Source organism: Onychomys torridus, chromosome 22 (genome assembly GCF_903995425.1).
Source record: "Onychomys torridus chromosome 22, mOncTor1.1, whole genome shotgun sequence".
Taxonomy (NCBI): domain Eukaryota; kingdom Metazoa; phylum Chordata; class Mammalia; order Rodentia; family Cricetidae; genus Onychomys; species Onychomys torridus.
Genome location: NC_050464.1, coordinates 30,378,697 through 30,406,460, shown reverse-complemented (window position 1 = coordinate 30,406,460; position 27,764 = coordinate 30,378,697). Strand labels below are relative to the sequence as shown.

The following is a 27,764-nucleotide window of genomic DNA, read 5'->3' as shown; positions in this document are numbered from 1 at the left end:
GGAGCTGCCAGGACTTGAGGTTTCCGTTAGCTGAATGAGTAAAGACCACTGTAGGGAATGGGCTCACTCCAAGCCCATCTGTGGCAAATAAGGGATGAATTCTGGTTCCATTGCGTCTACTGTCTCAGACAGCATGGCTGGCCTGCATCTGAGCACTCACGCAACTCTGGTCACGTGCGGAATCTCCTCTTCCTACTTCTCAGCAATGAGAAGTCTGTTTTCTGCTGAGGCCTACTGCTGACAGACACACTCTGCTTTCCTCCTAGTCTCATGGGAGGGACCTCAGTGCCCACCCCCACCCTCCTATAAAACAGCCGCTGCTACGCTGAGGGTTTATCGTAGAATAAATTTATTTACCCGAAATCATGTCTGTGCAATACCCGTCACCAGCACAGAGAGAAACTGACCTCTATTTCCAGTCTACAGTCAAACATGCGCTGTGAGAAGCGGTGAGGAGCTGACGCTGAGCACTTTATTACAATAAATGCACACAATACTTGTATTGCACCAACATGTCTACTGCTTCTGACTTCATTAAATAAATTACATTAATACAGTGTCACACAGCTGGCTGCACACCCCAAAACAACTGAAGTTAGGGCCAGAGGCCTAGGTTGTAACCATTCGACAGCTGTAGTGTTTTAAATGAATTTATAAATAAGCAAACTGTACAGGGCCAATTAGAAAGCATGTTTCAATGTCACTGTAGAGCAGTCTGGCTGCTTACACCTGAAGGCATGCATTACAGTATCATACATCTATAGAAGCTATGACATTCTGTAGAGAAATGTGGAGACTTGGCTGATGGCTTCTGTTCTTGGATAAGGTTTCAGAACCTCATTCTTGCAGCAAAGAAACCAAACTTCTCTGGAGAGGCTCTCTGATTCTTTATGCTAAATTGTACATTTGTTATATTTTGACTGAACAGCTAAAAGCCCACTGGTAATACACATTTCCTCCACATCACACAGTGAGTGGGGAACTGTTTCTATTTCTTTTCCCCAACATCAGTCATGCAGAGGGCTGGTAGATGTGTTGCTAACAACGCACATGCACGCACCCGAACACCCTTACATTTCTGCAAATGCTTTAGGAAGCGGTTACTCCAGTATTGCTGAAAAGGAAAGAGAGAGGAAATCAGCTTCTTGAAACACAGAGCAATTGTTAGAACAACTTCCCAAGACACACTAACAGGGACAGACGGAAAGAACACTGCCATTTGGTCTAGACGCAGGACCAGCATTTCTGACTAAGTGTCCTGAAGTGCTGCTCTGTCACATCTAGAAGCAGTGGCTTCTTGGTGACTGCCTGCCCTTGTGCAGCTCCTAACAAAACCCCACGAGGCAGAAACTAGAAGGCATGTCAGGTACAAGGGCAGTGAGAGTGGGAGATCTCAGTAGCCATGCAGAGGGTGAGGCAGGTGGAGCCGTGAGGTGGCAGGGCACCAGGGGAGGGAAGGCCTTCCTGCTCCCTCCCTCCCTCTTCTCCATGACAGCAGTCCTGGGATGCAGGCTCAGCTCTGCTTGAAAGGCTTTTCAACTGCAGGGGCTGGTCTTAATGAAATGGGAGTTCATGGCAAAGGGCACCCATGCCTCCTGGATGTTGCTGAGGTCTGTGACACTGTTGAGCTGAGACCCTAGTTTGAGGGTGCTATGGTTAGCAGCTGCTGTGAGGTGGCAGGCCTTCCCCAGCTCTGGCAGCACCCTAGCTGCTGGGGAATGCATCATCTGCATTTTGCTGGGTGGGCTCAAGGCTGAACCTTTGATATAGCTGTACTAAAGAGGCCACTCAGGAAAATCTCAAGAGCTGAGTTCCAGGCTAGACTACCCTAGAGGGTTGAAGACACTACCACCCATCCATGTACCTTCTTGGTAGTGCTGGGTGAGGGTAAGGCTGAGTACCTGCAGAAGGAGGCCTGTGGCTGGGACTATGCTATTGACCTTGGTCTATGTGGGCCAAGGGACCAAGTATTCCTGGCTCAAGGCAGCAGTGATCTAGACTGTTCATCTGTCGGAGTTGAACTAGTGCCTAGACAGTCTCTGTGGAAGTTAAGGACCCACAGCACAAAGGATGAGAAGATCTCCTCCTATGGCCGACTGACTTGTCGAGGTCACTGAAACGAGGACCCGCTGACTGGTCCTGGGGCATGGTCTACCACTCTGTTCTGCTTTGGGGCTCAGCCACATCTGTGTCTGACCCATTCGACCATTTTAACACTTAGGAAACCTGGCACCAGCAACTAAGGAGCTAGCAGCCCTAAGACCTTTCTTTGCCTTATACAACCAGGGGTCTGTTTTGATGGCCATGCCCTAAACACCCACACTAAGACATGTATGTCTTAGAAAGGTGACAAAAATTTCCTATACAGGGTCAGTATCTAGCTTTACTAGCTTCTTACAGCCAGTGACCATGCAAACCTTGGGCCATTTTTACATGAGGTCTGTTTGGCACTAGAGATGGGCACAGTTTCATCAGCCTGAGGTCAGCCAGGTCACAAGAACCTCTTCCCCACAACTCACAAAAAAAAATAAATAAAAATAAAAAATAAAATAAATCACTGTCCTGGGCAGTGTCTACACTGGAGTCCGTGTAGTGAGCAGCTGACATTCCTGTTTCCTTAGGAAGTGGTTGCCTGGTGGCACAGGAGCCATGCAGCCCACTAGCAACAGGGGCCATCTTGTTCAGTGGCATCACCTGTCCACAGGCTACAGCACCCCAATCCCACAGGGAAGATACTCACGTTAGTTGATGGATGTTGGAAGGCATTGGAGGAAAACACCACAGTTAGGACTGTTAATGACTCACACTGCCGTTAAGACTGACCTTGAACATGCGCAAACGTTCATCAGTCATGATGGTGGTGGTTAGTGCCACATTCAAATAAAAATAGTTCTATACAATATGTTCATTTGGTCATGTGCTATTTACAGATTTTACAAAACATACACACACATATACACACACACTTGCCCTTACACCAGGCTACACACAACAGGCCAGCAGAAACTTGCATAAATGTATATCACATGACAGATTGTGCCTATACATTATAAATAAAATCCTATTACGCAGCAGAACAGGATCTTCCCCTCAGGAACAGGAAACTAAGGCTCTAAGATGAGAACCTCAGAGAAATTTGAACTGATTATAGATAGTTCAAGGTAGGCCATTAAGAACAAGACAGTTATTTTTCTCTGTCCATTTAAAATGTTTTATTTTTCTTTTAAACTAGATTGTGAAGTGCCACTGAATAGGCAATGTTGGCAAAACAATGTCTGTTACAATAAAATACATTAGACATTTAAATAAATAACCTTAAAAACTAGGCAAAGGGGCAGAGACCCAGTCGATTGAATCGGGCGGGAGCAATGTTTTCTGCACAAGCGAGAACAGGCAACCTCGTGAAGACGGATGTCAACAGAACCATCAGACCTACAGAAGAAGCCGAGCGGGCTGGGGTGGGCCGGGGGTGAAAGGCTGGGGTGCAGGAGTGGCAAACCAAAAATACTGACTGAGGTAGCAGGACTCTGCTCAGTGCAGAAAAATTGGCTTATGAATAAAAATTAGACTGTGATATCAAATTAAATCCAGAGAATCATGCAAAAGACACAATACATGCTATTTAGTTTTTTTTTTTTCCTTTTAAAAAACCACACACATTCATTTCCTACAGTCTGCTGCCAATTAATTTGCTGACAATGTCTGCTGGCTCAACTATCTTTGTACAAGTATGAGTATTAAACAGAACACTGTACATGCTTTTTCATCTACAAAAAAATATCGGCATAAAATAGTGTTAGTTCTCTGTACATGTCAATGGACACTTTAATTATGTGTATAAAAAAAAAGGAAAATCTTGTCCCACTGGAGTCAGAAAAAGCAAAACAAAATCTAGAATATGAAACCTCCTTCACCAGCCATATGTTCATGTGAAAATTCAGCAGAAATAGACAGTTGCTTTAAACAATAAAAAATTAATTGATTAAGTTAAACATCTTCTGTATGTGGCGCTGTCAGTCAAGACCAGAACATATCGCTAAAGTTAGTGTCTGTGCTGTAGACCCAGACCACCAGGGGCATAATGAGCAGCACAAACGGCCAGGAAATGCCGTCGGTACATGCCGACAGCGAGCAGGAGGATTTGGTGGCAGGCTGCACACACTCTTTACCGGGTTCCAGGTAGTTTCGGGCCACAAACTTGAGCGTCTCATCCATGAGGATCACGGGCAAGGAGATTTTCAGCACCATCAGCCACTGGGTCAGATTCAAGGGTGTGATCTGGAAGATGAGCTGAGACAAAGAAGACCTTGTCAACCTTCTGGGCAACCAACCTTGTCATCATGCCAGAGAGGGAGCACCCCAGACCCAGCCTGGGGTCCACAGTGACTCACTGGCAAGGGTTCCACGTAGAGGATCAGGAAGTGAAGCGACATGGACAAGCAGATGGAGCCCACGAGCCAGATGTTCTCCCAGGGGGGCATCCTCAGCAGGGACTGGTTCTCAGACAAACTACAGGTGAGAGAGAGGTGAGTTCACTGGGTGCACAGGCCCATGTCAGTACACAGAAGGGGGCTGGTTAGAAGGTAGCTTTGGCAATCGGGGCTGACCTAACTCTAAGGTCTGGATTTGCCGCAGTGGGGAGAACTGGAGGCTTCAGTCCGGCAGGCTCAAAGATAGCCATTTGGAACCTTTTGTCAGTGGCTCCGCTGGCTGGAATCTCTGGTGCTCCCAGGGGTGCAGGCACAGCTGGGACTTCAGCCTTGAGTAGCAGGAAGAGCTCATGGGTGTGAGAACCCCTACTGCTTCCTGAGGCAACAGCTTAAAACTGCTTTCTGGGGAGCAGAGCTTAACCAGCCAGGACGCCCATAAGCCCTCAGCCTACAGACAAGAGGCACTAACCTGTTGAGGGCATTGCACATCTCTATGGTCACTAGGACAGAAAGTGCCATTGTCATCGGGTATGGGGACTCAAAGATTGCACAATCCACTCCCTCGAAGTCTGGGTTGTCCTCTTTACACTGTAGGAAATGACTCTGTAACACAAACCAAACACACCCCATCAGCCAGGGTTCTTCCCTAGCCCGCACCCACATGTGTACAGCTCAGCTCAGCTCACCTGGGGCAACTGTTTACCTGTCTGAGCCCTAAGATGACCCACACTACAGCAGGACCAGGGACTTACAAGAGTGCACTCTATTACACAGGGAAGGAAGAGGAAAGAGGAACAGGGTTGGGCTAACTACCAGCTGGTAGAAGGAGACTCTCGGACCCCCATCGGCAGCGATGAACCACCACGCAGCAGCACCCACGGTGGCAGCGCCGACGTAACCTGGAAACAAACGTGATGTCGTTTATACACTTGAGGCTGTGGACAGCACTGCACACCTACAGGCCAGAGCAGCTGACCAGACAGGGCGGTTCTACTCTAAAGCAACCAGGCAATCTCTGGGGCTAGTGAGGAAAAGTTCCTGCTGAACCCAACGCAGACTCCACCCAATGTGCCGGAGCTGCTTCAGGACCACAGGTGGACAGGTGCCCCCATCAGGCAGGGCACACAGTGTGCAGGACCAGGTAAACTGATGTGGCCGTGTTAGATACTATGTAGCTACTTTGTCTCACTCATGGTCTAGCAGAACCCCTCAAAGGAACTGCTGGGTCTAAGGCAGAGACCACTCCTGTCAACCAGAATTCAGCAAGTCTATTACACAGGTATGCCCACCCCTGTGGTCAGAGTGGCCCAGGGCAGAGCACACAATGGCTACCCTGGAAATTACAACGGTGCTCAGGGCACTGGTTCAAAGACAACAGACAGGGACGGGGGTGGGGTGGTGGTGGTTCTGCAAAGGCCACAATCTCTTTCATCTCCAAAGGGCACCTGTTCAGGAGACCAAGCCGAGGGCTGGCCTGCTGCCTGAGTCAGGCTGCTCTAGACACTGTGTGCTCTTTGAATGCCTTCCTGGGGGTCCCAGGACAATCGGTTCGCTTCTCTGGGCATCACTTCCCTAACTGTTGGGAATACAGAAGTAGCTGCTGCTGGTCGGCCTCCGCTTGTTCCCTCGGTGGTGAGTACCCGTTCCTGTCAGCCTGGAGCTCTGACAGGGAAGGGCCCTGGTCTGTCTTGATGCTCAACAAGGCCTTGGAGGAGGCTCTGAGGTAGCCTGCACTGCCTGAGGGCATCCTCCCAAGAGAAACAACAAACAAGTGTACTCACAGCCAATAGCCAGGTAACGGAAAAAGAGCCACCCGCTGATCAAGGGTTCTTTTGGGTTCCGGGGCGGTTTGTTCATGATGTCCAAGTCTGGAGGGTTGAACCCCAGCGCAGTGGCAGGCAGACCATCTGTCACCAGATTGACCCAGAGGAGCTGGACAGGAATCAAAGCCTCAGGAAACCCAAGGGCCGCCGTCAGGAAAATACTGTTTCCATCCAAGGGAAGAAGAGAAAGGAGGACTCCATGACTCGGGGACTAGGGTGGCCTCTCCCTTTCTCAGCCACAAGCATCAAACACAGACACTCCCATCAACGTTCACAGGAAACTAAAGAGGTCTTCGCCCTCTGTGGTTTTTAAACTATTGAGATAAACTAATTCCTGTGTGTGTTTTTCCTTTTTGGTTTTTTGAGACAAGGTTTCTCTGTGTAGACCATGCTGGCTTTGAACTTTGATTCTGTCTCTGCCTCCAGAGTGTTGGGATTAAGGCATGTGCCACCATGCCCAGCTTAATTCCTGTGTTAAGGAACATTCTCTGCACATGAGGCAGCTGCAGACAAGCCCCATGAGACCCTTTTCTCCACTCAGGCCAACAACAAAGTCACCACAACAAAAGCAGCACAGACAGCCCAGTCCCAGTCGGGCACCCACCAGACCACTTCCCCCACGTTGGACGAGATGAGGTAGCGGATGAACTGCTTCATGTTGTTGTAGATAGCGCGGCCCTCCTCCACAGCAGCCACGATGGTGGAGAAGTTGTCATCTGCCAGGACCATCTCAGAGGCGGTCTTGGCCACCGCAGTACCTGAGCCCATGGCAATGCCGATCTCAGATTTCTTCAGAGCGGGGGCGTCATTCACACCGTCACCAGTCTGGAAGGGAAGCCACAGCGGACTCAGACATCACCATGTGGCACACCTCATGGCACTGGCAGACTCTGACAGCACAAGGAAATGAGACAGCAGCAGCTGGTGTCGGAACAATCTACCCAGGAAGCTAACCAGAGACGCAGAGAGGCAGAACCAAGGTCCTGCACGTCTGCTTGGCTGTCTTACACCAACACTCCAAACCCAAGAGCCAGCTGTGGTGTGGCCGGGCACGTAATTTAAAGTCCTTACACACTTCAGACACATGTTCGAATACTAAGTATTGTTTATAGATTACAAACAGAAACAAAAAACTTAGAACCACCCCATTTGTTTGTTTTTAGAGACAGGATCTCACTAGGTAGCCCAGGGTTGCTTCAATCTCCGAAGTGCCAGGATTATAGGCACACACCACCATGACTGGACGGACCTGCTGTCTGTACCAGTGAACCACTGCTCGTGTCTAGAACCTACCATAGCTGTGATCTCATCAAAGGACTGAAGGAACTCCACGATCTTAGACTTGTGGGAAGGTTCAACTCGAGCAAAACAGCGTGCATTCAAGCAAGCATCTCTCTGGGCCGAGGGGCTGAGCTCATCAAACTCCCGTCCTGTAAAAGCCTTTGACGTCACATCCTCATCCTGCCCAAAGATGCCGATGCGGCGACAGATGGCCACGGCGGTCCCCTTGTTGTCCCCAGTGATCATGATAACACGGATGCCTGCTTGCCGGCACAGCTTCACCGAAGAGGCCACTTCGATCCTGGGAGGGTCCAGCATTCCCACACAGCCGACGAAGGTCAGATTGGTCTACAGGGAGAGAGTCACCAGGGTTCCTACAGCTTGTCCCCACCATTAGAGTCCCGAGTCTGACGCCTGGTGCTGGTCCGTGACTGAAACAAGGTCTCACTACATACGGGTCCTACAGACACTTGTCGTTATCATCCTGCCTCAGCCTGCTGACTGCACATCTCTCCGTGAGGGAGTTGGGGACTGAACCAGGGTTTTCCTCCTGCTCAGCAGCGTTCTACCCCTCCATTATTTTAAGACACCAAGTGACTCTAGCCTAAGTTCTCACATTCTGTGAGAAATGCATCCAGGGAAAGAAAAGCACGTGTGAAGAGGAAGAGCCTCCTCACACTGGGAGTCAGTGCTACAGCGAGGCTCTTTCTGTTTAGGAAGCTACAAACCCTGACGTAAAAATTACCGTCTATGGGGTAAGTGGAAATGAATCTCTCAACTTGTACATTTTTTCAATACCTAATAAATGTATTATTTTAAAATGTGAACTAAGTTTCTAATGGATGTTAAGTTTTACAGGTTGGTCTGAACTCGTCGACTATTCTAGTTTGAAAGCAGATTTATTAAGTCCTATTTCTGGCTGAAGCAACAATCTAAAGACGGCCTGCCCAGGACATCCGCCTGTCCCCTGGAGGCAGCCCCGGCTGGGGAATGATTATGCAGGGGCAGGTACCTCATACTTGATGAAGTTGGCCGAATCTTCCAGGTGCATCTCCTCTCTCCTCAGCGGGTTGTCGTGAGTGGCCAGAGCCAGGCACCGCAGCGTGTCACTGCCACTGCCCCACTCCCGAATGACAGACATGATCTTCTGCTTGACACCAGGAGTCATGGGGACCTTGGTACTTCCAACTCGGATGTGGGTACACCTGTCGATGACGCCTTCGGGAGCACCCTGAGAATGTGAGATTCGGGTAAGTGACTGTCTCTGCCTGCTGACTCAGCGGGAAAGCCTCAGTCTCTGTAGTACTTGCCTTCACAAACATTTTGCTCATGGATGTCCGGCTTGGTTTGTTTGGTGTACAATAGACAGACATTGATTTTCTGTCACGTGAAAACTCAAGAGTAAATTCCTTCTTCATCAGCTGTTTTATGACCTGTAGGAGATCAGAGATGGACACTGCTGGATTACTAGTTCTTTTTTTTTTGAGCTGAGGATCGAACCCAGGGCCTTGCGCTTGCTAGGCAAGAGCTCTACCACTGAGCTAAACCCCCAACCTAAGGATTACTATTTCTAGACATCTTACATCTGTTCAGATACTCATTAGGCACTCATCATACTGAAACCCAGAGGAAAAACTGTCCATGAAGACCCTGGAGGGCTTTAAATACTGGCTATTAAGAGCTGTCTGAAGGGCTGGTGTGGTGTTTCCTGCCTATAATCCTGGCAACTGGAAGCCAAGGCAGGAGGCTATCAAGTTCAAGGGTTGCCTCAGCTACACAATAACAACCCATTTGAAAACGAGTAATTTCCTAAAGGGAGAGGCAGAGCACAGTGTCGGTTAGCTGGCCAATGGCACTGGGTGTGGGTCCAGAGTTAGCACTCCAAAACTCTGCAGTCACATTGTTCTGCCAGGGAAGTTCACTGTCTTCTGTGGCTGTAGCAAGTGGGTTTTTTAAAGAAATTTTGTTTTTTAAAGAAATACTTTACAGAGCCAGGTAGTGGAGGTGGCACACCTTTAATCCCAGCACTAGGGAGGAAGAGGAAGGTGGATCTCAGCCTGGTCTATAGAGTGAATTACAGGACAGCCAGGGCTATAAAGTGAAACCCTATCTCAAAAAAAACAAAAAACAAAAAAACAAAACAAACAAACAAACAAAACACAAAAACGTTTTCAATTTTTAAAATTCTTTCTTCAGATATAAACTTGTAGTATTAATTTCTAGCTTTATATCACCTTCCTGAGATGGGGTCTTGCTAACTAAGCAGCCCAGGTTAGAATGGCCTTGAACTCAAGAGCCCCCCAAACACTGGGGTGTCCTGGTCAGAGGAACCATCCCAAGAATGGTAACTTAACGGAGGTTAATCTGCTGTAGTCAGAGCCTAGCAGGAAAACAACCACTGTGGCAGGAGCCTGAGAGAACTAGACACATTATTACATCCACAGTCAAGAGCAGAGGATTAACACACACACACTAGTCCCCTTCTACTAGGTCAGTTCAAAATTCTTTCCTAGGGAACGGTGTTCCCACTTCAGTTAACTCAAGAGAATCCCTAAGTGCCAATCTGGACAACTCTTCATCAGCAACCACTTCCCAAATGACCACAGGTTATGTCAAGCAGAGCAAACCACAAAAGGCATGCTGTTTCTTTTTCCACCCCTGAATTAAATATTCTAAATAAATACCCAGGTCTCGATAGTTGCCAATGCCCACTTTAATCTCATCAGGGTTAGCTGAGAGATCTTTTTTGTAGTCTTTGTTATTTTAAGTCTTTGTATTTAATTTATTGAGCCTTGCTTCATGGACCAGCACTATTTTCTATTCTTGAATGATCTGTCTGAATTTGAAAATGGTTTAAAAAAAAAAAAAAAAAAAAGCCAAATCCAAACGATAGAAAAAGGGAGGCTGTGTGTGGTGGCGCACACCTTTAATCCGAGCAGAGAGAGAGGCAGAAGCAGGCAGGCCTCTGAGTTTGGGCCAGCCTGGTCTACAGAGCTACTTCTAGGACAATAGGCTAAACTACAAAACAAAGAAAAAAATGGTAACAAGTAATAACAAATAACAAATGTCTTGAGTCATTATAATCATTTACTTTTCCATCTAATTAAGTCATTGTGTGAATTTCTGGGATGTGTTGAAATCTACATTTCTAGCTTTTTTTCTTTTTATGGAGTTACTGTGGTTGTGAACCCAGTCCTTAAACCCAGGTCCACTAGAAGAGCAACCAGTGTCTTCCCTTAACCACAGAGCCATCTATCTGTCCAGCACGGCTGTCCCTCTACCCCCAATTGAATTTTGTGTATGAGCGTTTTGCCTACATGTGTGTCTGCACCACATATGTGCCTGGTGCCTGGAGACCAGAAGAGGACCTCTGGTCCTCTGGAATAGGAGGCACACACAGTTCTTAGCTGCCCTGTGGGTGCTGGGAATCAAATTCAGGCCGCTGAGATCAGCCAGTGCTCTCAACCCAGGAGCTCTCTTTCCAGGGGAAAACCCACCTCTCTATTTGCTGACTAGTGTATTTTGTTGCATTTAACAAATATAAACAGTGTAACCATTGGATTTAGCCGGGCGGTGGTGCGCACACCTTTAATCCCAGCACTGGGGAGGCAGAGCCAGGCGGATCTCTGTGAGTTCCAGGTCTACAGAGATCCAGGACAGGCTCCAAAGCTACACAGAGAAACCTTGTCTTGAAAAAACAAAAAAGAAACAAAACAAAAAAACCCCACTGGATTGAACACAAGGGTGTAAGTGACTCCACAGTTTCTGATGGACAGGTAAAGGCAAGAGCTTGACTGGAATGGATTTGAGAAAACAGGAGTGAAAAAGGATAATACAACAGTTCTTTTCATTGAGTTCAACAAACGGGGCGTCAACTGAAAACCAGGGCAGAGGACAGTTCTAAGATGGAAAAGCATACAACTATTCTTCTCTATGCTGCTGATGAAGAGCCAGCAGAGACAGGCACTGAAATGCAGGCAGGAGGGGCTGGCTTTTGCCAGGACCAAGGACAGTTCACTCGGGGCTGGAGAGGTGGCTCAAAGTTAAAGAGCACCAACTGCTCTTCCAGAGGTCCTGAGTTCAATTCCCAGCAACCACATGGTGGCTCACAACCATCTGTAATGAGATCTGGCGCTCTTTTCTGTATACATAATAAATAAATCGGCGGGGGGTGGGGGAGGTGGCCCACGTCTGTAATCCCAGCACTCGAGAGGCAGAGGCAGGCGGATCTCTGTGAGTTCGAGGCCAGCCTGGTCTACAAAGTGAGCTCCAGGAAAGGTGCAAAGCTACACAGAGAAACCCTGTCTCGAAAAACCAAAGAAAAAGAAAAAGAAAAAGAAAAGCTCACTCATAGCTTCCTTGAAGAGGCAGCCCTTGTGACAGATCTGACAATTTACTAATGACTGCTGGGGTTTGTTTGTTTGTTTGTGGTGTGGTTTGCTTTTGTCTAGTGAGAGTCTTACTCCTCGACCTGTGGCAATCCTGAGTGCTAGGCTTACAGGCTTTGCCTGTGACTGTCAGGCAAAAATGCCGAAGAGCAAATGTCTAATCAGGAGCGCAGGTCAAGGAGGCAGGAGAGTGAACGTACACGGTAAGGCTAAGAGACACACACAGCACACCAAGCAAATACTGACCGAGTTGCAGGCATTTGCACGTTCTATTTTAGACAGTCCCTTCAGTTCGGTATCAAATACATTCATCTTCTCTACCAGGCAAGTGAGGGCAGTCTCTGTAGCTTCTCCGACTTTTTCATACACACCCTTCGCCTGCATTGTTGAAAGAGGCCATTGTCAGTAGGACAGCCTGGCCCACATGAGAACAGACACTCAAGGTACAACCACGACACACTACCATGACTTTATTAATGTGTTTCCTCATTTAAAGTATTTGCTCATTTCAGGTCATTGTCTATTATTCTGATGAGTTTGCACCCTCTGACAGGGAAGGCCTAGCCTTTGAGAAAGAAAGCAAATGATTGACCCCATAATTTAACCTTAAAAAGTTTCTTCTTGGTTACAATTCTTCATCACCATTACCCACCACCAAAACAACCCCATAAGCTTCCTGCTGTGCTCAAGAATATATGGCAATCCATACTTCAAGTACAATCATCACCCCCACTGTCAGAAAGACTTCTTAGCCTGAGTTCTGGTTTTTAAAGTAAGGATGCATCAGTGGTCAAACACCACACCCTACTTCTCCTGGTAGAACTACAGGCCAGCCTCAGATCTATGAAAGGCACTGGGCTTTCTTCAGCCAGGTCACACTGAATAGAAACGGGAAATAAAACCAGGAACTTGTTTTTCCAAGGGAGGAAGATGGCCTTTTTATTCCACTTACCCTACCCATGAGCAAGGGGACAGGCCTCTTGCACATTAGGAGTCTTACCTCATTATAGTCCAAAGCAGAGTCGTTGCACAGAGCACAGATAGTTGCTAACTCTACAAGCCCGTCATACTGATGGCATTTCACTGGCTTTTCATCTTTATGCCTATCAAAAACGAAAACATTTCTGGGTCACAGCTTGCCTTAACTGAAGATAAAAACAAAAAACCAAACATTTCTTTGTGTAAGAGGCGATGGTTGTGTGCAAGATGGAAGGTCAGAGGACAAAATAGTGGGAGATTTTCTCCTTCCACCATGTAGGTTCCTGAGATGGAACCCCCACCGTCATACCTAAAGGTAAGTGCTTTTATACTCAGCCTCCCAGTGATGGAAACACAAGTTTGGGAGAACAGAGTGGGACAGATTTTGAATGACAGCTCTTTGAAAAATCTTACTGAAACTCCAGCATGGGTGAGTAAAGAACAAAAAAGAGTCCTCTGCAGAAAATCTAGGCTTCAAAGGGTAGGTGCTCTGTTAATAAAAATCACTAATTTGAGCCAAAGTCAGCCATCTTAACTATAGTTCCTTGTGTGTGTGTGTGTGTGTGTGTGTGTGTGTGTGTGTGTGTGTGTGTGTGTTTTTAGACAGGTTCTCGTGTAGCCTAGGCTGGCTATCATCTCCTGACCTGCCAGTGTCCAGCACCACACTCCACTGTGGTGCTGAGGCTCAAAGCAAGGCTTCAGGCATGCTAGGCATAACCTTAGCTCCACTACTAAGCCACCCCTCTGCCAACATCAAGATTTTCTAGATCCATCCTCTGTGATCATCTAAATAACCAATCATGTCAACAACACAGCAGAGTCTGCAGAGGAAGAAGACGGCTACTCACACTTCTCCAATGGGTGCATATGTTGATCCAGTTATGGTAAACTCATTAAGGGAACAGGTATCACCTTCGACTTTGTCCAGAATAAACATCTATAAGGAAATGCAGAATACAAGTTCTTAGAAGAGACACACAACCATTCCTTGTCTACAGTGAAAACCTTGTCATTTAAGATGACAATTTGAATGAGGCTCACTGAGGCTCAGTTACTTTCTTATTTTATAGCCTTAGTTTAGAAATGGGCAGATAAGCTCAGGTAAAAGAGACTCACTGTAGTGGATAGCTGCTTGCCTCTCCAGCGTTGGGATTAAAGGCGTGCCAGCAGGAGGAGGGGAGGCACTCATTTTATAGAAAATCATAGGAAACCAGGTTCAAGATTACAAACTAAGTGAAATAGCGAAGCCTGGGTTAATCATCAATCTTTTCTGTAAGGAAAATCTAACTTCACCTTTTACTGAAAATATGACCCTCACCCATCACTTAATATTCTACTATTTCAGCCTCAAGCAGGCACATGCCATTTCACCTGGCTCTTCAGTTCTTTTGCTTTCTTCTTTAATATGACAGTGTCTCACTTAGCCCAGACTAGCCTCAAACTCACTGTGTTGCCAAGGATAACCCTGCCTTCCTGCTCTTGCTGCCTCCATCCGCAGGAGCTGGGATTATGCTGGGGTCACTGTGTCTAGTCTTAGTTCTTACTGTTCTAGGAGCACATTTAAAGGCTTCTTATTTTACTTCCAATGATCTAACAGGGTAAGAAAGGCAGGGTTAAGGCCAGGCACGGTGGTGCAAGCCTTTAATCCCAGCACTTGGGAGGCGGAGGCGGGCGGATCTTTATGAGTTCGAGGCCAGCCTAGACTACAGAGTGAGATTTAGGAAAGGCTCCAAAGCAGCACAGAGAAACCCTGCCTTGAAAACCAAAAGAAAAAAAAGAAAGGCAGGGTTAGCCTGACGGAATAGGTCAAGTTATATCCCTGCTTTTCAGGGAGGAATCATGTTTCATTTAGTGTGCTGGGGAAATAACAATCAGGAATTCACCAGGAGGTTAACTAGTTATTTCCTCTGAAATACATACATCTAGAGACAAGATCAAGCCTACAGTTATTTCTTAAGACTTACAGCTACCCTGTATTTCCCAAGACAATATAGAAACTATTGATTTTTTAAACATGTATTTGTGTGTGCATGCAGAGGTCAGAAAATAACTTTAGGAATAAGTTCTCTCCGTCCAGCAAGTGGGATCAAGATTGGACTCAGGCCATCAGGCTTGGCACCAAGTGCTTGGACCCAGTCCTTATTTGGTGACTGAATGATTAATTCTTCTCAGGTAGTCAGACTTGACTTAGGCCTCACAAAACCTTTATAAATTATCAACCAAAGGTTTTGATGGCATAAAAGCAGCATCTAATGAGGCCCACAGAAACACCAGGGCATCACAAAGGACACCCCCTACTTACCCTGCAGACCGACATTTGGTTTGTGGTAAGTGTGCCTGTCTTGTCTGAGCAGATGACAGAGGTACAACCAAGGGTCTCCACAGAGGGCAGACTTCGAACAATAGCATTTTTCTTTGCCATTCGACGAGTTCCAAGAGCCAAGCAGGTGGTGATGACAGCGGGCAGACCCTCGGGGATGGCAGCTACAGCCAGGGCCACTGCGATCTTAAAGTAGTAGATGGCGCCCCGGATCCAGGAGCCCCCGTGAACTGGGTCATTGAAATGCCCAATGTTGATGATCCAGACTGCAATGCAAATGAGGGAGATGACTTTGGAAAGCTGCTCCCCAAACTCGTCCAGCTTCTGCTGCAGGGGTGTCCTCTCCTGCTCTGTTGCAACCATTTCATCCCGGATCTTGCCAATTTCAGTATTCACTCCGGTTGCGACCACCACTCCCATAGCTTTGCCAGCAGCAATGTTGGTGCCCTAGGGAAAAGCAGAGGACCGCTGGTCAGAAGATCAACACACCTCAAACACAGACTGGATTCCACATAGCAGCACCTATTCACCCAATGGGACAGGACAGCTCTCCCAACATGGCACCTGGTCTGCACAGCTGCTCTGGGCTCAGCAGCCTCCCACTTCTATAACCCAAATCCCATGCAGCTCTCAGCACTATGTACTTTGGTCTCTGGCCCCGAAAGTCAGCCTCTCCTCTTTCTGTCATCTACAAGACGGGCAATCAGCCCTGCGGGACGTTTCACAACTTCTGCTCCAGCACCAGTGTTTGGCGGTGAAATCAGGGTGGGTGATACTCTGCATCATTCTCACTGGAGCACTGGAGCACTTGTACTTTATTTACTGTCAGGAGCTAAGCTCTCCTCATCACCAGCAAAGGCTGTCCCTAGATTCTAAATAATAAAAGTATATACATTCTGCACTACTTGAAAAATTCCATACCAGCAGAAAAAATAAACAATCATTTCCCCTAGGCTCACCAAATGGTGCGCCACATTTGCTCTTTACAAACACATACTTTTTTTTTTTTTTCTCACTACAGGCCACAAACAGCAGCAATGCCACATCATTTGAAAGCACCCTTACAGGTGTAAAGACTTTCAGAAAAGGTTACTTCTCAACTGTTACATACTGAGTTAAACATTTCTGCTCTAGTCTTTTATTAGCTGGCAACCAAAACAAAACCATCCACGTCACACATGCCACCATTTTACAGTTTCTAGTTTTTTGTTGTGTATGCAGTGACATTTGTCAGGGTGAGGGACCTTACAGAATGCACAGTGGTTCCTTTTAATCTCTAGATGACCTCTGCCTGTGTGTGTTGTCTGTTTTTTTTTTTTTTTTTTTCTTTTTTTTTTCAAGACAGGGTTTCTCTTTGTAGTTTTGGTGCCTGTCCTGGAACTTGCTCTATAGACCAGGCTGTCCTCGAACTCACAGAGATCCGCCTGGCTCTGCCTCCCGAGTGCTGGGATTAAAGGCGTGCACCACCAACGCCCGGCTGGTTTCTAGTTTTATTTGCTTTATTGCTAACTAAAGCCTGAAGCAGGCAGGGCCTTTAGCACACTAAATGTCACTGTTTCATCCCCTAGCTGTGTTAAGTTTTTTGAAATTTGAGACACACAGTAAAGAATAATTATCTTTTGGAATAACCGACTTTCTGAAGTCTGACCACTGAAGGTGACCAGTAAAAAGTCTGAATTTTCACAACTCTGGGACTGTGGTGGTCTGAATGAAAATGGCCCCCATGGACCCAGAGAGTGGCAATTATTGGAAGTGTGGCCTTGAGGTTTCAGAAACTCAAGCCAGGCCTAGTAGCCCACTATCTTATGGTGGTATTGTGTTCCCCAAAATATTGTGTACTCTTAATAAACTTATCTGGGGTGAGAGGACAGAACAGCCATTAGACATAGCGGCCAGAAAATGGTGGCACACAGGCCTTTAATCCTATCACTTGGGAGGCAGAGATCCATTCGGATCTCTCTGAGTTTAAAGCCACACTGGAAACAGCTAGCCATGGTGACTTACACCTTTAATCCCAGGAAGTGATGTCAGAAAGCAGAAAGGTATATAAGGCGTGAAAACCAGGAACTAGAAGCATTTGGCTGGTTAAGCTTTTAGGTTTCTGAGTAATAGTTCAGCTGAGAGCCATTTGGATGAGGACTCAGAGGCTTCCAGTCTGAGGAAACAGGATCAGCTGAGGAACTGGTGAGGTGAGGTAGCTGTGGCTTGTTCTGCTTCTCTGATCTTTGAGTATTCACCCCGTTAATTGGCCTCAGGTTTGATTTTATTAACAAGAATTTTTAAGATTCCTGCTACACTATCTCTTCCTGCTTCCCATGGAACCAGATGTACAACTCACCCTCTGCTACTTCTCCAGCACCATGTCTGCCTGCATGCCACCATGCTTCCCCTCCATGATGATAATGGACTAAACCTCTGAACTGTAAGCCAGCCCCAATTAAATGTTCTTCTATAAGAGTTAGATTGTTCATGTCTTCACAGCAAGAGAAACCCTCTAACTGAGACAAGGAAATCTCCAAAGAAAATGTTCTTAGATAAAGGCAAAGCTTGGTAAAAGTTTAGACAAGCTAGAGCCTAGCGTGTGGGACCCTGGGTTCAACTCCCGGCAATCCCATCCCCAACACCTGATAAAACTTACAGAAAAGAGCATGTTCTTTTTATCTTGATTGACAGCTCGTGGGTCAGGGACAGGGTCAGTGTGCTTGATGACGGAAACAGATTCACCTAAGCAGGTTATGAGACAGGATGGTTAGCTTGGTTGGAGGCATACCCAAACTTAGTAACCCTCACCCACACCAATCCATCTCCACTGTTTACCACTGCCAATGTGGGCAGTTGTGGTGGCATACACCTATAATCCCAACACACAGGATGTTGAGGCAGGGGGAAGATTTCCAAGTTCAAGGCCACGATGTGTTACATATCCAGTTTGAGGGATGAGCAACACAGAGACCCACTCTCAAACAAAAGTGCATACTCATGGCCAATATGGGGAAAGGAGCAAAGGGCTCAATTTATTCAAAGCAGCCAAACTAGGAAAATTTAGCAGGGAAATTAATGCTGGAGTAAAGAATGTCAGGATTACAAACAGTGTAATTTTAAAGACTGGCCAGGAGGTGGTGGCTCACACCTTTAATCCCAGCACTTGGAAGGCAGAGGCAGGCAGATCTCTGAATTCCAAGCCAGCCTGGTCTACAAGTTCCAGGACAGCCTTTGGCTACTCAGAGAAACCCTGTCTTGAAAAACCAAAACAATAATTCTGTACTACCATCCCAAATACCTTCATTTCCTGGAATAGTCAAATAATGACAAAGGTATGGTTTCTCCTTTGACCTACAACTGTACTAAACGGACATTCAATTGGGCCGGGAATGCACCTCAGTTGGTAGAGAGCTTCCAGCAGCATACAAAGCTGAGTGTGGCGGCACATGCTTGTGAGCCCAGCAGTTGGGAAGTATAGACAGTTCAATGAGCAGCTCACAATTATTCTTAGCTATATACTGAGTTTGAGGACAGCCTGGGCTCCAGGACACCCTGTTTCAAAAAGCTAAGAGTAAAGAAAGGGGGGTTGAGGGAGACTGATAACTTTTTCAGTTCCCTCATCTATTCTAGATATACCCTGGGGATTTCAGGTATATAACCCAGTCATTTCCCTAACGTTGTGTGGCTTAAACACTGGAAGATGCTGCTGCTAAAGGGAATTAACCAGTTAAGTATAAAAAGCAAATGTTGCCGGGTATTGGTGGCGCGCGGCTTTAAACCCAGCACTCGGGAGGCAGAGCCAGGCGGATCTCTGAGTTCGAGGCCAGCCTGAGCTACCAAATGAGTTCCAGGAAAGGCGTAAAGCTACACAGAGAAACCCTGGCTGGGGAGGGGGGGGGGCAAGTGTTAAAGCCCAGGTGACTTAGGCCTACCATATTATGATCAGACACTTTTAAAACTAACACCCAAATAAATCCTGACAGCGTTTAACATTTATAATTACTTACCTGCTATTTAGTTGTGTGTGCGTGTGCGTCCTGGGAATCTAATGTAGCTGCCAGGCTTGATTGAGCAAGTTTCTTTCTTTTACCCAAGTGAGCCAATGGCACTAGGCAGCACTGTTTTTAACCTGACAAACCTTGCTTCCAGACCATCATCCCTCCCTGGATCATGCTTGCATCACACACACTCAGGGAATGTTCCAAACAATGTCAAATCCATGAGTAAAAACTCTAGTTAGCATGTCACTCTTTCCAGCTAACTTTTGATACCTGCATATTTATTTATTCCAAACATAGGGAGACGTATTTAACCTGAAGATTATTATCACTTATGCTAACAAAGGGAATATACAACCATTTTCTTCTTAAAAGTATTTCATAATCAAAATTAAAAACTGAATGAAGTCTGATCTCATTGTATGTCTGTACACCATGTGCGTGTCTAGTGCCTGGAGACAGAAGCCCAGTGTCGGATCCCCTGGAATTGGAGTTATGGACCTATGTGGGTGCAGGAGATTGAACCTGGGTACTCTGTAAGAAGAGCAAGTCTTCTTAACTGTTAAGCCATTGCTTCAGCCCAAAACTAATTTCAAAACTACTAAGAAATGATCTGTCTCAGAGAGGGTTCGTTCAGGTAGGGTGCAATAGAGGGCACTGGGCACTGACTACAGCTGGAAAGGTTTTCCACTACGTCCTACTCACCTGTGAGAATTGACTGGTCAACTCGCAGTGTCGTCGACTTGATGGAAGTTAATCTTATATCAGCAGGAACTTTGTCACCAACTAACAGGTAAACAAAACAAAAGGCAGCTAACATAAGCAGCTATGTAAAGATGAGACTGTTTCCAAATCAAACTTTCTAAAAACAAATACCCTGCACACAATGCAAAAGAATACCCATTTCTCAGCAGTGAACAGAGTAACACCGTCAATGCACGACACAATGGGCGGGGTCAGGTGTTGGCAGGGTGGAGTCCCTAGCACTGCTGGGTTACCTACGGTACAGAGGTAATCCCAACAGACGCCCAAGACTTCAAGGTCATCCTCAACTACACACAAATCTGAGGCCAAACACACACACTGAACAGATTTCAAATATACACGAAGGTTGATTATGATGTTTAGGAAAACCTAAATACACATGATTCTAAAAGATATTTAATCATGTATGCGCACAGGCTTCCAAACTTGTACTTTGAACACTTAGCAACGCACTGACTATAGTAGCCATTGGGCTATTTTCACTCCATCAGGAAAGCAACAATATTAACAAGAAACAAATGGTTCTAAAAGATGACCAGTTACTTACTTCACAACACAAAACAGTAGAAATGGTATTTTACCTTTAAAGTGGTAAGAAATAAGAATATAGAACCGAGTCAACCAAGATTTATGGAAATAAGTTCATTCTCAGAACCTATGAAAAGATGAAAGAATCAACTCCACAACCCCCACCCCCCCCACCACCACCAAGTAACAACACAATCCTTATAAGAAAAAAACCAGAGATGGGTCTGTGAGATGATGGTTCAGGGGGTAAAGGCACTTGAAGCCAAAACTGAGATTGATCCCTAGGGTCCGCACAAGGGCAGGAAAGAACAAGATGCTTATGTCACCCAATATTCTCTCTAGCTTATTTACTATTTGGTTAGTTCACTTGTGCATCCAGTCACTGTACAATAAGACACAGGGGAGTGTCACATGCACAGGACTTTTGTTTTCTAAAGCACACACTGACCGCACAAATCCTTATTTTACAGATTTTCTGTGATCAAGTAAGCTGTGACAATTTTATACTCACACTACAGTGGAATCTACAAAGATCCCTGTATGTTTTACATGGGAAGTCACAAGATATCACACACAGAGCTGACAGTGGTACAAGGTTTAACTAACAAATGGAGCAACAATGGGTCTCCAGGTCTCAGTGGAGAGACATTTCACCTTATAGCCTTTGGTACCTTTGAAACTATCAAATAAATAAATCCCTTGCATATCCTGAAGATCTTTTAGTCAACAGTTTTCTTTCCTAGGTAAAGGGTTCCTTTAATATCCCTAAAAGGCTCTAGGCTGAAAAGCAAAATGATAATAATATGCCTAGTAGCAGACAAAAGAAAAGTTCCATGTACTTCCTGAGAACAGTACCTGGAACAATGCAGTCTTCAAAAACTGTCCAAAAACTGTACATCTGCATGAGAACTAGACCTTTAAAGAGTATGGGAACTGGGTGTGCTCAGCAGACAGCTTGCTTAGCAGCGCCTGGGACTGCCTCCAGTGTCCAAGTGTGAAACTTCCCATGATGTTCAGAAAGGCAATCAAAGTAGTTTGGAAAATAAAATGGCAAACTAACCATCCTATCCAAGAAGTAAACCCTGAGCTTGTTAATCCTTCAATTTAGTTCAATTCTCTATTCTTCAGAGCTCTACCCAAGGAGAATATAGCGCTCTCGCTCTCTCGCTCATTCTTATTTTGGTTGTTTTTTGAGACAGGGTTTCTCTGAGTAGCTCTAGCTGTCCTGGAACTCAGAAGTCCACCTGACTCTGCCTCCCAAGTGTTGGGAATGAATAAAGGTGTGCACCACCACCACCACCACCTCTCGGCCCACTAACTTTTAAACTCCAGTATAGTGGTTCTCAACCTTCCTAATGATCCTTTAATACAGTTCCTCATGTTGTAGTGACCCCCAGTCATTAAAGTTTTCATTCCTACTTCATAGCTGTAATTTTGCTGTTATGAGTTATAATGTAAATATCTGATAAGCAGGATATCTGATATACGACCCCTGTGGATGGCTTGTTTGCAGACAGGTTGAGAACCTCTGCTTTAGTGCACAAAACAAGTCTATGCCTAAGAAAACAGAGCAACACAGAAAGAACCAGTAGGTCAGAAATCCTCAGGGACAAAGATCATCCTTGCATTTGACTGCAGGGACACATACATGAAGGTAGAATTCCTGCTGGAAATGCTTATGCAACCAACGGCAATATTCCAACTGAATAAAATGAACCTTCCACTTTAACGGTTCACTGTATACGCGAGGGAGTACATCCAAATGATTAAGACATTAAAACAACAAAACCAAACAAACACACATTCCTCACTACAAAAACTGATTCTTGTTGGGCGATGGTGGACACACCTTTAATCCCAGCACTCTGAAGGCAGAGGCAGGCAGATCTTTGTGAGTTTAAGGCCAGCCTGGTTTACAGAGCAAGTTCCAGGACAGCAGGGCTGTTGCAGAGAAACCATGTTTTGAGGTCCTAAGTTCAATTCCAAGCAACCACATGGTGGCTCACAACCATCTGTAATGAGATCTGGTGTGATGCCCTCTTCTGGTCTGCAGGGACACATGCAGGCAGAACACTGTATGCATAATAAATAAATAACAGATAGATACCCCCAAAACAAACAAACAAACAAAGAGGTCGAGGGGGGGGTTGGTGACAGGAAGTCACAACATGCCTACACGGTTGGGCTTGCCCGGAGGACCGCCTAGTTATTTCCGGTTCAAAATAGCCATTTCCAGGTTAAAACATCACGTGACTAGGAGTCTATGGCTTTACATGGTTGCGTAAAGTGCGTGGGGTAGCCACATGTGGTCCTGTACACATGCGCGGCCCACTCTTTAAAAAGCTGGTGCCGTTTTGCACAAGTCTCTTCTCTCCTCTTCTCCTCCTCTCTTTTCTCTTGACCATGTGTCCTGTCTGTCTCTTCCTATCCTATATTAATAAACAGCTCTTCTGTGGATTTGTCGTGTTCGGGAGGTGTTCCTTGTGGGGTAAGAGCACCAAAATAACTAACAGTTGGGGGATTTAGCTCAGTGGTAGAGCGCTTGCAAGTGCAAGGCCCCGGGTTTGATCCTCTGCTCCAAAAAATTAAATTAAATTAAATTAAAATAAATAAAATATAAAAAAGGTTAGGACCAGGTGTGCTGGTGCATGCCTTTAATACCAATAAACAACTCCCCCACAAAAACAAACAAACAAAATCAAATCGAACAAATCAAGCAAAAGATAAATAAGATAAAAAAAAAAAAAACCCAAGCAAAACAAAAATGACATTAAAACCCCCCATAAGTACTAGTTATGTGTTGGTCAACATAAAATGCATGTATGCATGTGGGCGTGTGGCCTGCCCTGGAATGTACGGTCCTGACTTTTAAGACAGGTTTTGGCTAGCATTGAACTTGTGACAATCCTATTGACTGGCCAAAGTGCCTAGTGGCATACAAGCACTTATTTCTGCATGTCATAGACTAGTCTGAGTCCCTGTGCCTTTCGACATTGTGAAATGAGAACAAGGTCAAAGGAAGTATTATTAACTCTAAATGGAAAATTTCAAATGCTCCTTTGATGTCTGAGATTACTTATATAACGACCCTATGGGAATTTCAGACAAGACTTCTGTCCAATGTGGCACAGAGGTGTTTGTAATCTACAACTGATGTCATGCTTCTGCACTATAACTGATAGGGTATACATAATTGTGCTTACAAATTTCCATCTAGGGAAGCAGGAAAGAGAGCTCAGGTTAAAAACACTGGCTGCTCTTGTAGAGAGCCTGGGTTCAATTCTCAACATCCACATGGTAGTTCACAACTGCCTTTAATTCAAATTCCAAGGGATCCCATGCCCTCTTCCTGTATCTCTGGAAAAATGGTGAGTAGACAAATGGTGAGTAGACAAAACACCCATAATTAACAAGGAAAAATTGTTTTGTCTGGCAAGACAGCTCATCCGGTAAAGCTCCCACAGAGCAAGCCTGAGAACCTGAGTTTAATCCCTGGGTCTCCTGGTGGAAAGAGAGAACCACCCCCTTACTCTGCAGCACACTGAGCCACCACATGCACACATCATACACACATCAAAATAAAACAGAAAGGGCCAAATACAATGGCACACACCTTTAACCCTAGCACTCAGGAGGTAGAGGCAGGCAGATCTGTGAGTTTGAGGTCAGCCTGTTCCTCACAGTGAATTCCAGGACAGCCAAGGCTACATAATGAGACCCTGTCTCCTCAACCCCACCCATTCCCACCTACACACAAAAAGAAGAGAAGTGGAGCATGTGTGTCTAGGCTCCTATACATGTGTGCTCATGGAAGCCAGAAGAGACACCAGAGCTCTTGGAGCTAGAGCTGCAGCTGCTTATAAGCCGCCCAACGTAAGTACTAGGAACCCAACTCTGGTCCTCTGCTAGAGCAGGTAGTGCTTGCTCTTAATTACCTTAGCCATCTCTCTCCCCCAACTCCTGGTGCTAAAACTGAACCCAAGGCCACGATCTGCTAGGCAAGTGCCCTCTACCGCTCACTCCTGAGCTATTTACAAATCCTTGCCTTTTTGAAATAAGGTCTCAGTACAGGGTTCAGACTCTTGTTTTTTCTGGAATATTGGGATTAAAGGCGCGCGCACGCGCGCGCACACACACACACACACACACACACACACACACACACACACAAGATCAATCAAACCCTAACACAGGGAAACTTTCTCCTTTCTTTTCTCTCTCTCTCTCTCTCTCTCTCTCTCTCTCTTTTTTCTGAGACAGGGTCTTCTCTGGGTAACAGTCCTGGCTATCTGGGGACTCGTTTTGTAGACCAGGCTAGCCTCGAACTCAGAGATCGTCTGCCTCTGCTCCCGAGTGCAGGGATCAAAGGTGTGCTCAGCACCACCTGGCAACTCTCCCGTTTCACCAGGAGCACTGTGTATCCATCCTCCCCAGCCCCCTCAGCCTGCAGGGAACTTTCAGAACATCTCTCGGGCCTGGGGCACTTTCTCATTAAGTATCATTCCGTCAGCTACTATTTGGCATGCACTGGGGACCTACTACCCTCTTCAGGGGCTGGGGTTACTTTAATTACATTACTGCCAAGCAATAAAATCCTAATCCATTATATAGCTTTAAAAAAAGTTGTGCTGACAGCAAGTGCTTCTCACCTTACATGTCCTACAGCAACTATTCTATTCCTTAGAACACAACGTTTCTCCTCTGCAATAAACAACTGCCATCTTCCTGTTCAGGATCACAGTGGGACAGGTTAAATGTTATACTCCTTTACAGAAAGAGAAGATGGATAGAGCCATCCCCGCTGGTTTTATAATTAGACCTTAATTACATGAGGCCTCAAGATCTTATGGAGAATCTAGGGTACTAGACTGGGGACCGCAAAGCCCTGATACATACATGCTTTAGGTCACCCACACTCCTCTTAGGTATCCCTTATCAATTCTCTGTAAGCAAGCCTAATAAATTCACCCGGGTGAACTCAAGACGAAATGGAACTCTGGCTTGTTGCTGAAATCTTATAAGTTATCACTGAGTCACCGCTCTCCTCCAGGAAAAATTCCCAAAAACAGATGGTGAAAAATGTTAAAAGACTGTATTTTAATAAAGGGGGGGGGGGAACCTACATAGCTTTTCCAGAATAGAAAAGACTAGAAAGCTTATGCAAGTTACAAAGCTCTGAGAAGTCATTTAAGTTATGTAGGGATGAGGTAGAGATGATGTATATAAGGTATCAGAGTTTCTAAGGTTAAAGATCAACACTTAAAAGAACTGTCTAAAATATATGTCTAATAAAAATTTAGTAACTGGTTTTAGTAGCAGATTGGTGTAACAGACCTTCTGGGTGTTCAATAATCGTCCTTGGAGGCCTACACCAAAAGAATTCTTTCCACCCTTGCTCTTCAAAGGCAGCTAGGTCCCAGGCTGCTGTGGAGCATCCCTTACAATGTTGTGTAACCACACGGAGTCTCCTGTTTCTTGTGTTCAGGGGGACCTCATGTGGTGAATTCTAATCCATGTCCAGGCTATGAACAGAGGGTCAACAACAGATAAATGTCCTACACACCTGGTGAGACAGTTGCCAAGCAAGGTTTTTCTGACTTATGCTCAGAGATGGACTAACTGGTAAAGAAAGACTGAAGAAGCAGCCAGAAGTTAGTTCCTCATGCCCAAATAATCCCGAGGACCACCAGATCTTCAACTGGCCTTGACAGTTAAAAAACAAACAAACAAAAAACCCAAAAAGATTAATTTTGGCCACCTCTATGGTCTGAAAAAGCCCTAGGAATGAAATGGACAGTAATGACTAGTCCTCAGGCATTATACTTAACCATGAGATGTTATTTCTATAACTTTTCTCCATTTCTATAATTTTTCTCACTAAGGATTATCTTCCTGATTTTTTTGTTTCTGTTTTTCAAGACAGGTTTTCTGTTTAGTCCTTGCTGTCCTGGAACTCATTTGGTAGCCCAGGCTGTCCTCAAACTCAAAGAGATCTGCCTGGCTCTGCCTCCCGAGTGTTGGGATTAAAGGCGTGTGCCACCACTGCCCGACTCTTCCTGATTTTTTAAGTTGCTTATATAAGAGATGACTTTGGCTCAGTTCAACACTGCAGCTGACTACCTGCAGCTGAAAAAAACAAAAACAATCCTACCTTCTGAAATGCCAATGTCTTTCTTTATATACATACCCTAATCACCCACATTCCCTAACTACAGGAAGCTACCAGATACCCTCCTCCAATTTACAGGTTTAGAAAAATTATTCCAAGTATCCAAATGATGTCTTAGGGACATTGCTGGACAATGCTTTAAAAAGGATCCAATAGGTTTCTGTCTCTTTTGAATGTCAATTAGATACTGACATGAACTGACTTTTTTTAAACGGAGTCCCCTTAAAAGTTTCCAGGTAGTCAGGCTCTCTCATGAGACATGCATGGTCTATGTAGTCCTGAAACTCACTCTGTAGACCAGGCTTGGCTTCAAAAATCACAGATATCTACCTGCCTTTGCCTCCCAAGTATTTGGATCTCTGTGAATTCAAGGCCAGCCTGGTCTACAGAGTGAGTTAAAGGACAGCCAAGCCAGGGCAATGAAGAGAAACCCTATCTCATGGGAAACAACAACTATAAAACCTAATTCTAGAGGTTGGGGATTTAGCTCAGTGGTAGAGCACTTGCCTAGCAAGTGCAAGGCCCTGGGTTCGGTCCTCAGCTCTGGAAAAAGGGAAAAAAACAAAACAAAAACCTGATTCTAAGACCCTACTCCTGCACTCTAGGATACTAGCAGGGTTTGGGGACACCAGCCTCTCAGACCAATAGTCTACTCCAGTTTTGAAGTTGAGTCTATTCTTTCATTTTCCTCTGGTGACTTACTTCTTACTTCACTTCTCAGCCTTTTTGGCTAAGATCAAGTGTAAAAATTTAATACAAGGAGGGCTAGAAAGATGACTCAGCAGTTAAACTCACTTGCCACCAAGCCGGACACCCAAGTCCAATCTCCAGGACCCGCACTGTAGGAGACAGCGAACTTCTGTAACTTGTTCCTAACCTTTGTGGGCGAGCATACACACGCAATGTAAATAAATACATCTCCTAATATTAGGAAAATACTCGCTCGTAACTGCAGGCTCACAGATTCTGCAGAGGGCTTCTTCAGGACAGCTTCTATTACACTTCTGGTATGCCAGAAGTGCTAGCTCCAGAGTGAAAGTCCAACTGCTTAGCACGTGGGAAGTGGCTACCTTCAAGTTGTGTGACTACCCTGCTCCTATTC

At 45.6% G+C, this 27,764-nt stretch overlaps 1 protein-coding gene across 1 annotated transcript in view; it reads right to left on the bottom strand.

The window, feature by feature from the left end:
• Positions 1 to 332: 332 nt before the first annotated feature.
• Atp2a2 (ATPase sarcoplasmic/endoplasmic reticulum Ca2+ transporting 2) overlaps positions 333 to 27,764 on the bottom strand; it is a 48,600-nt gene continuing 21,168 nt past the window's right edge. Inside the window, exons 6-21 of the mRNA XM_036171630.1 lie at positions 19,906 to 19,986; positions 17,859 to 17,944; positions 15,203 to 15,667; positions 13,749 to 13,837; positions 12,923 to 13,025; positions 12,169 to 12,300; positions 8,845 to 8,967; positions 8,547 to 8,765; positions 7,547 to 7,882; positions 6,858 to 7,078; positions 6,212 to 6,414; positions 5,244 to 5,329; positions 4,900 to 5,033; positions 4,392 to 4,509; positions 2,741 to 4,290; positions 333 to 1,114 (exon numbers count right to left, since the gene is read on the bottom strand). Coding sequence (XP_036027523.1) covers positions 4,018 to 4,290; positions 4,392 to 4,509; positions 4,900 to 5,033; positions 5,244 to 5,329; positions 6,212 to 6,414; positions 6,858 to 7,078; positions 7,547 to 7,882; positions 8,547 to 8,765; positions 8,845 to 8,967; positions 12,169 to 12,300; positions 12,923 to 13,025; positions 13,749 to 13,837; positions 15,203 to 15,667; positions 17,859 to 17,944; positions 19,906 to 19,986 — 2,669 coding nt within the window. The 3' untranslated portion in view covers positions 333 to 1,114; positions 2,741 to 4,017. The remainder of the gene's footprint in view (positions 1,115 to 2,740; positions 4,291 to 4,391; positions 4,510 to 4,899; positions 5,034 to 5,243; positions 5,330 to 6,211; positions 6,415 to 6,857; positions 7,079 to 7,546; positions 7,883 to 8,546; positions 8,766 to 8,844; positions 8,968 to 12,168; positions 12,301 to 12,922; positions 13,026 to 13,748; positions 13,838 to 15,202; positions 15,668 to 17,858; positions 17,945 to 19,905; positions 19,987 to 27,764) is intronic.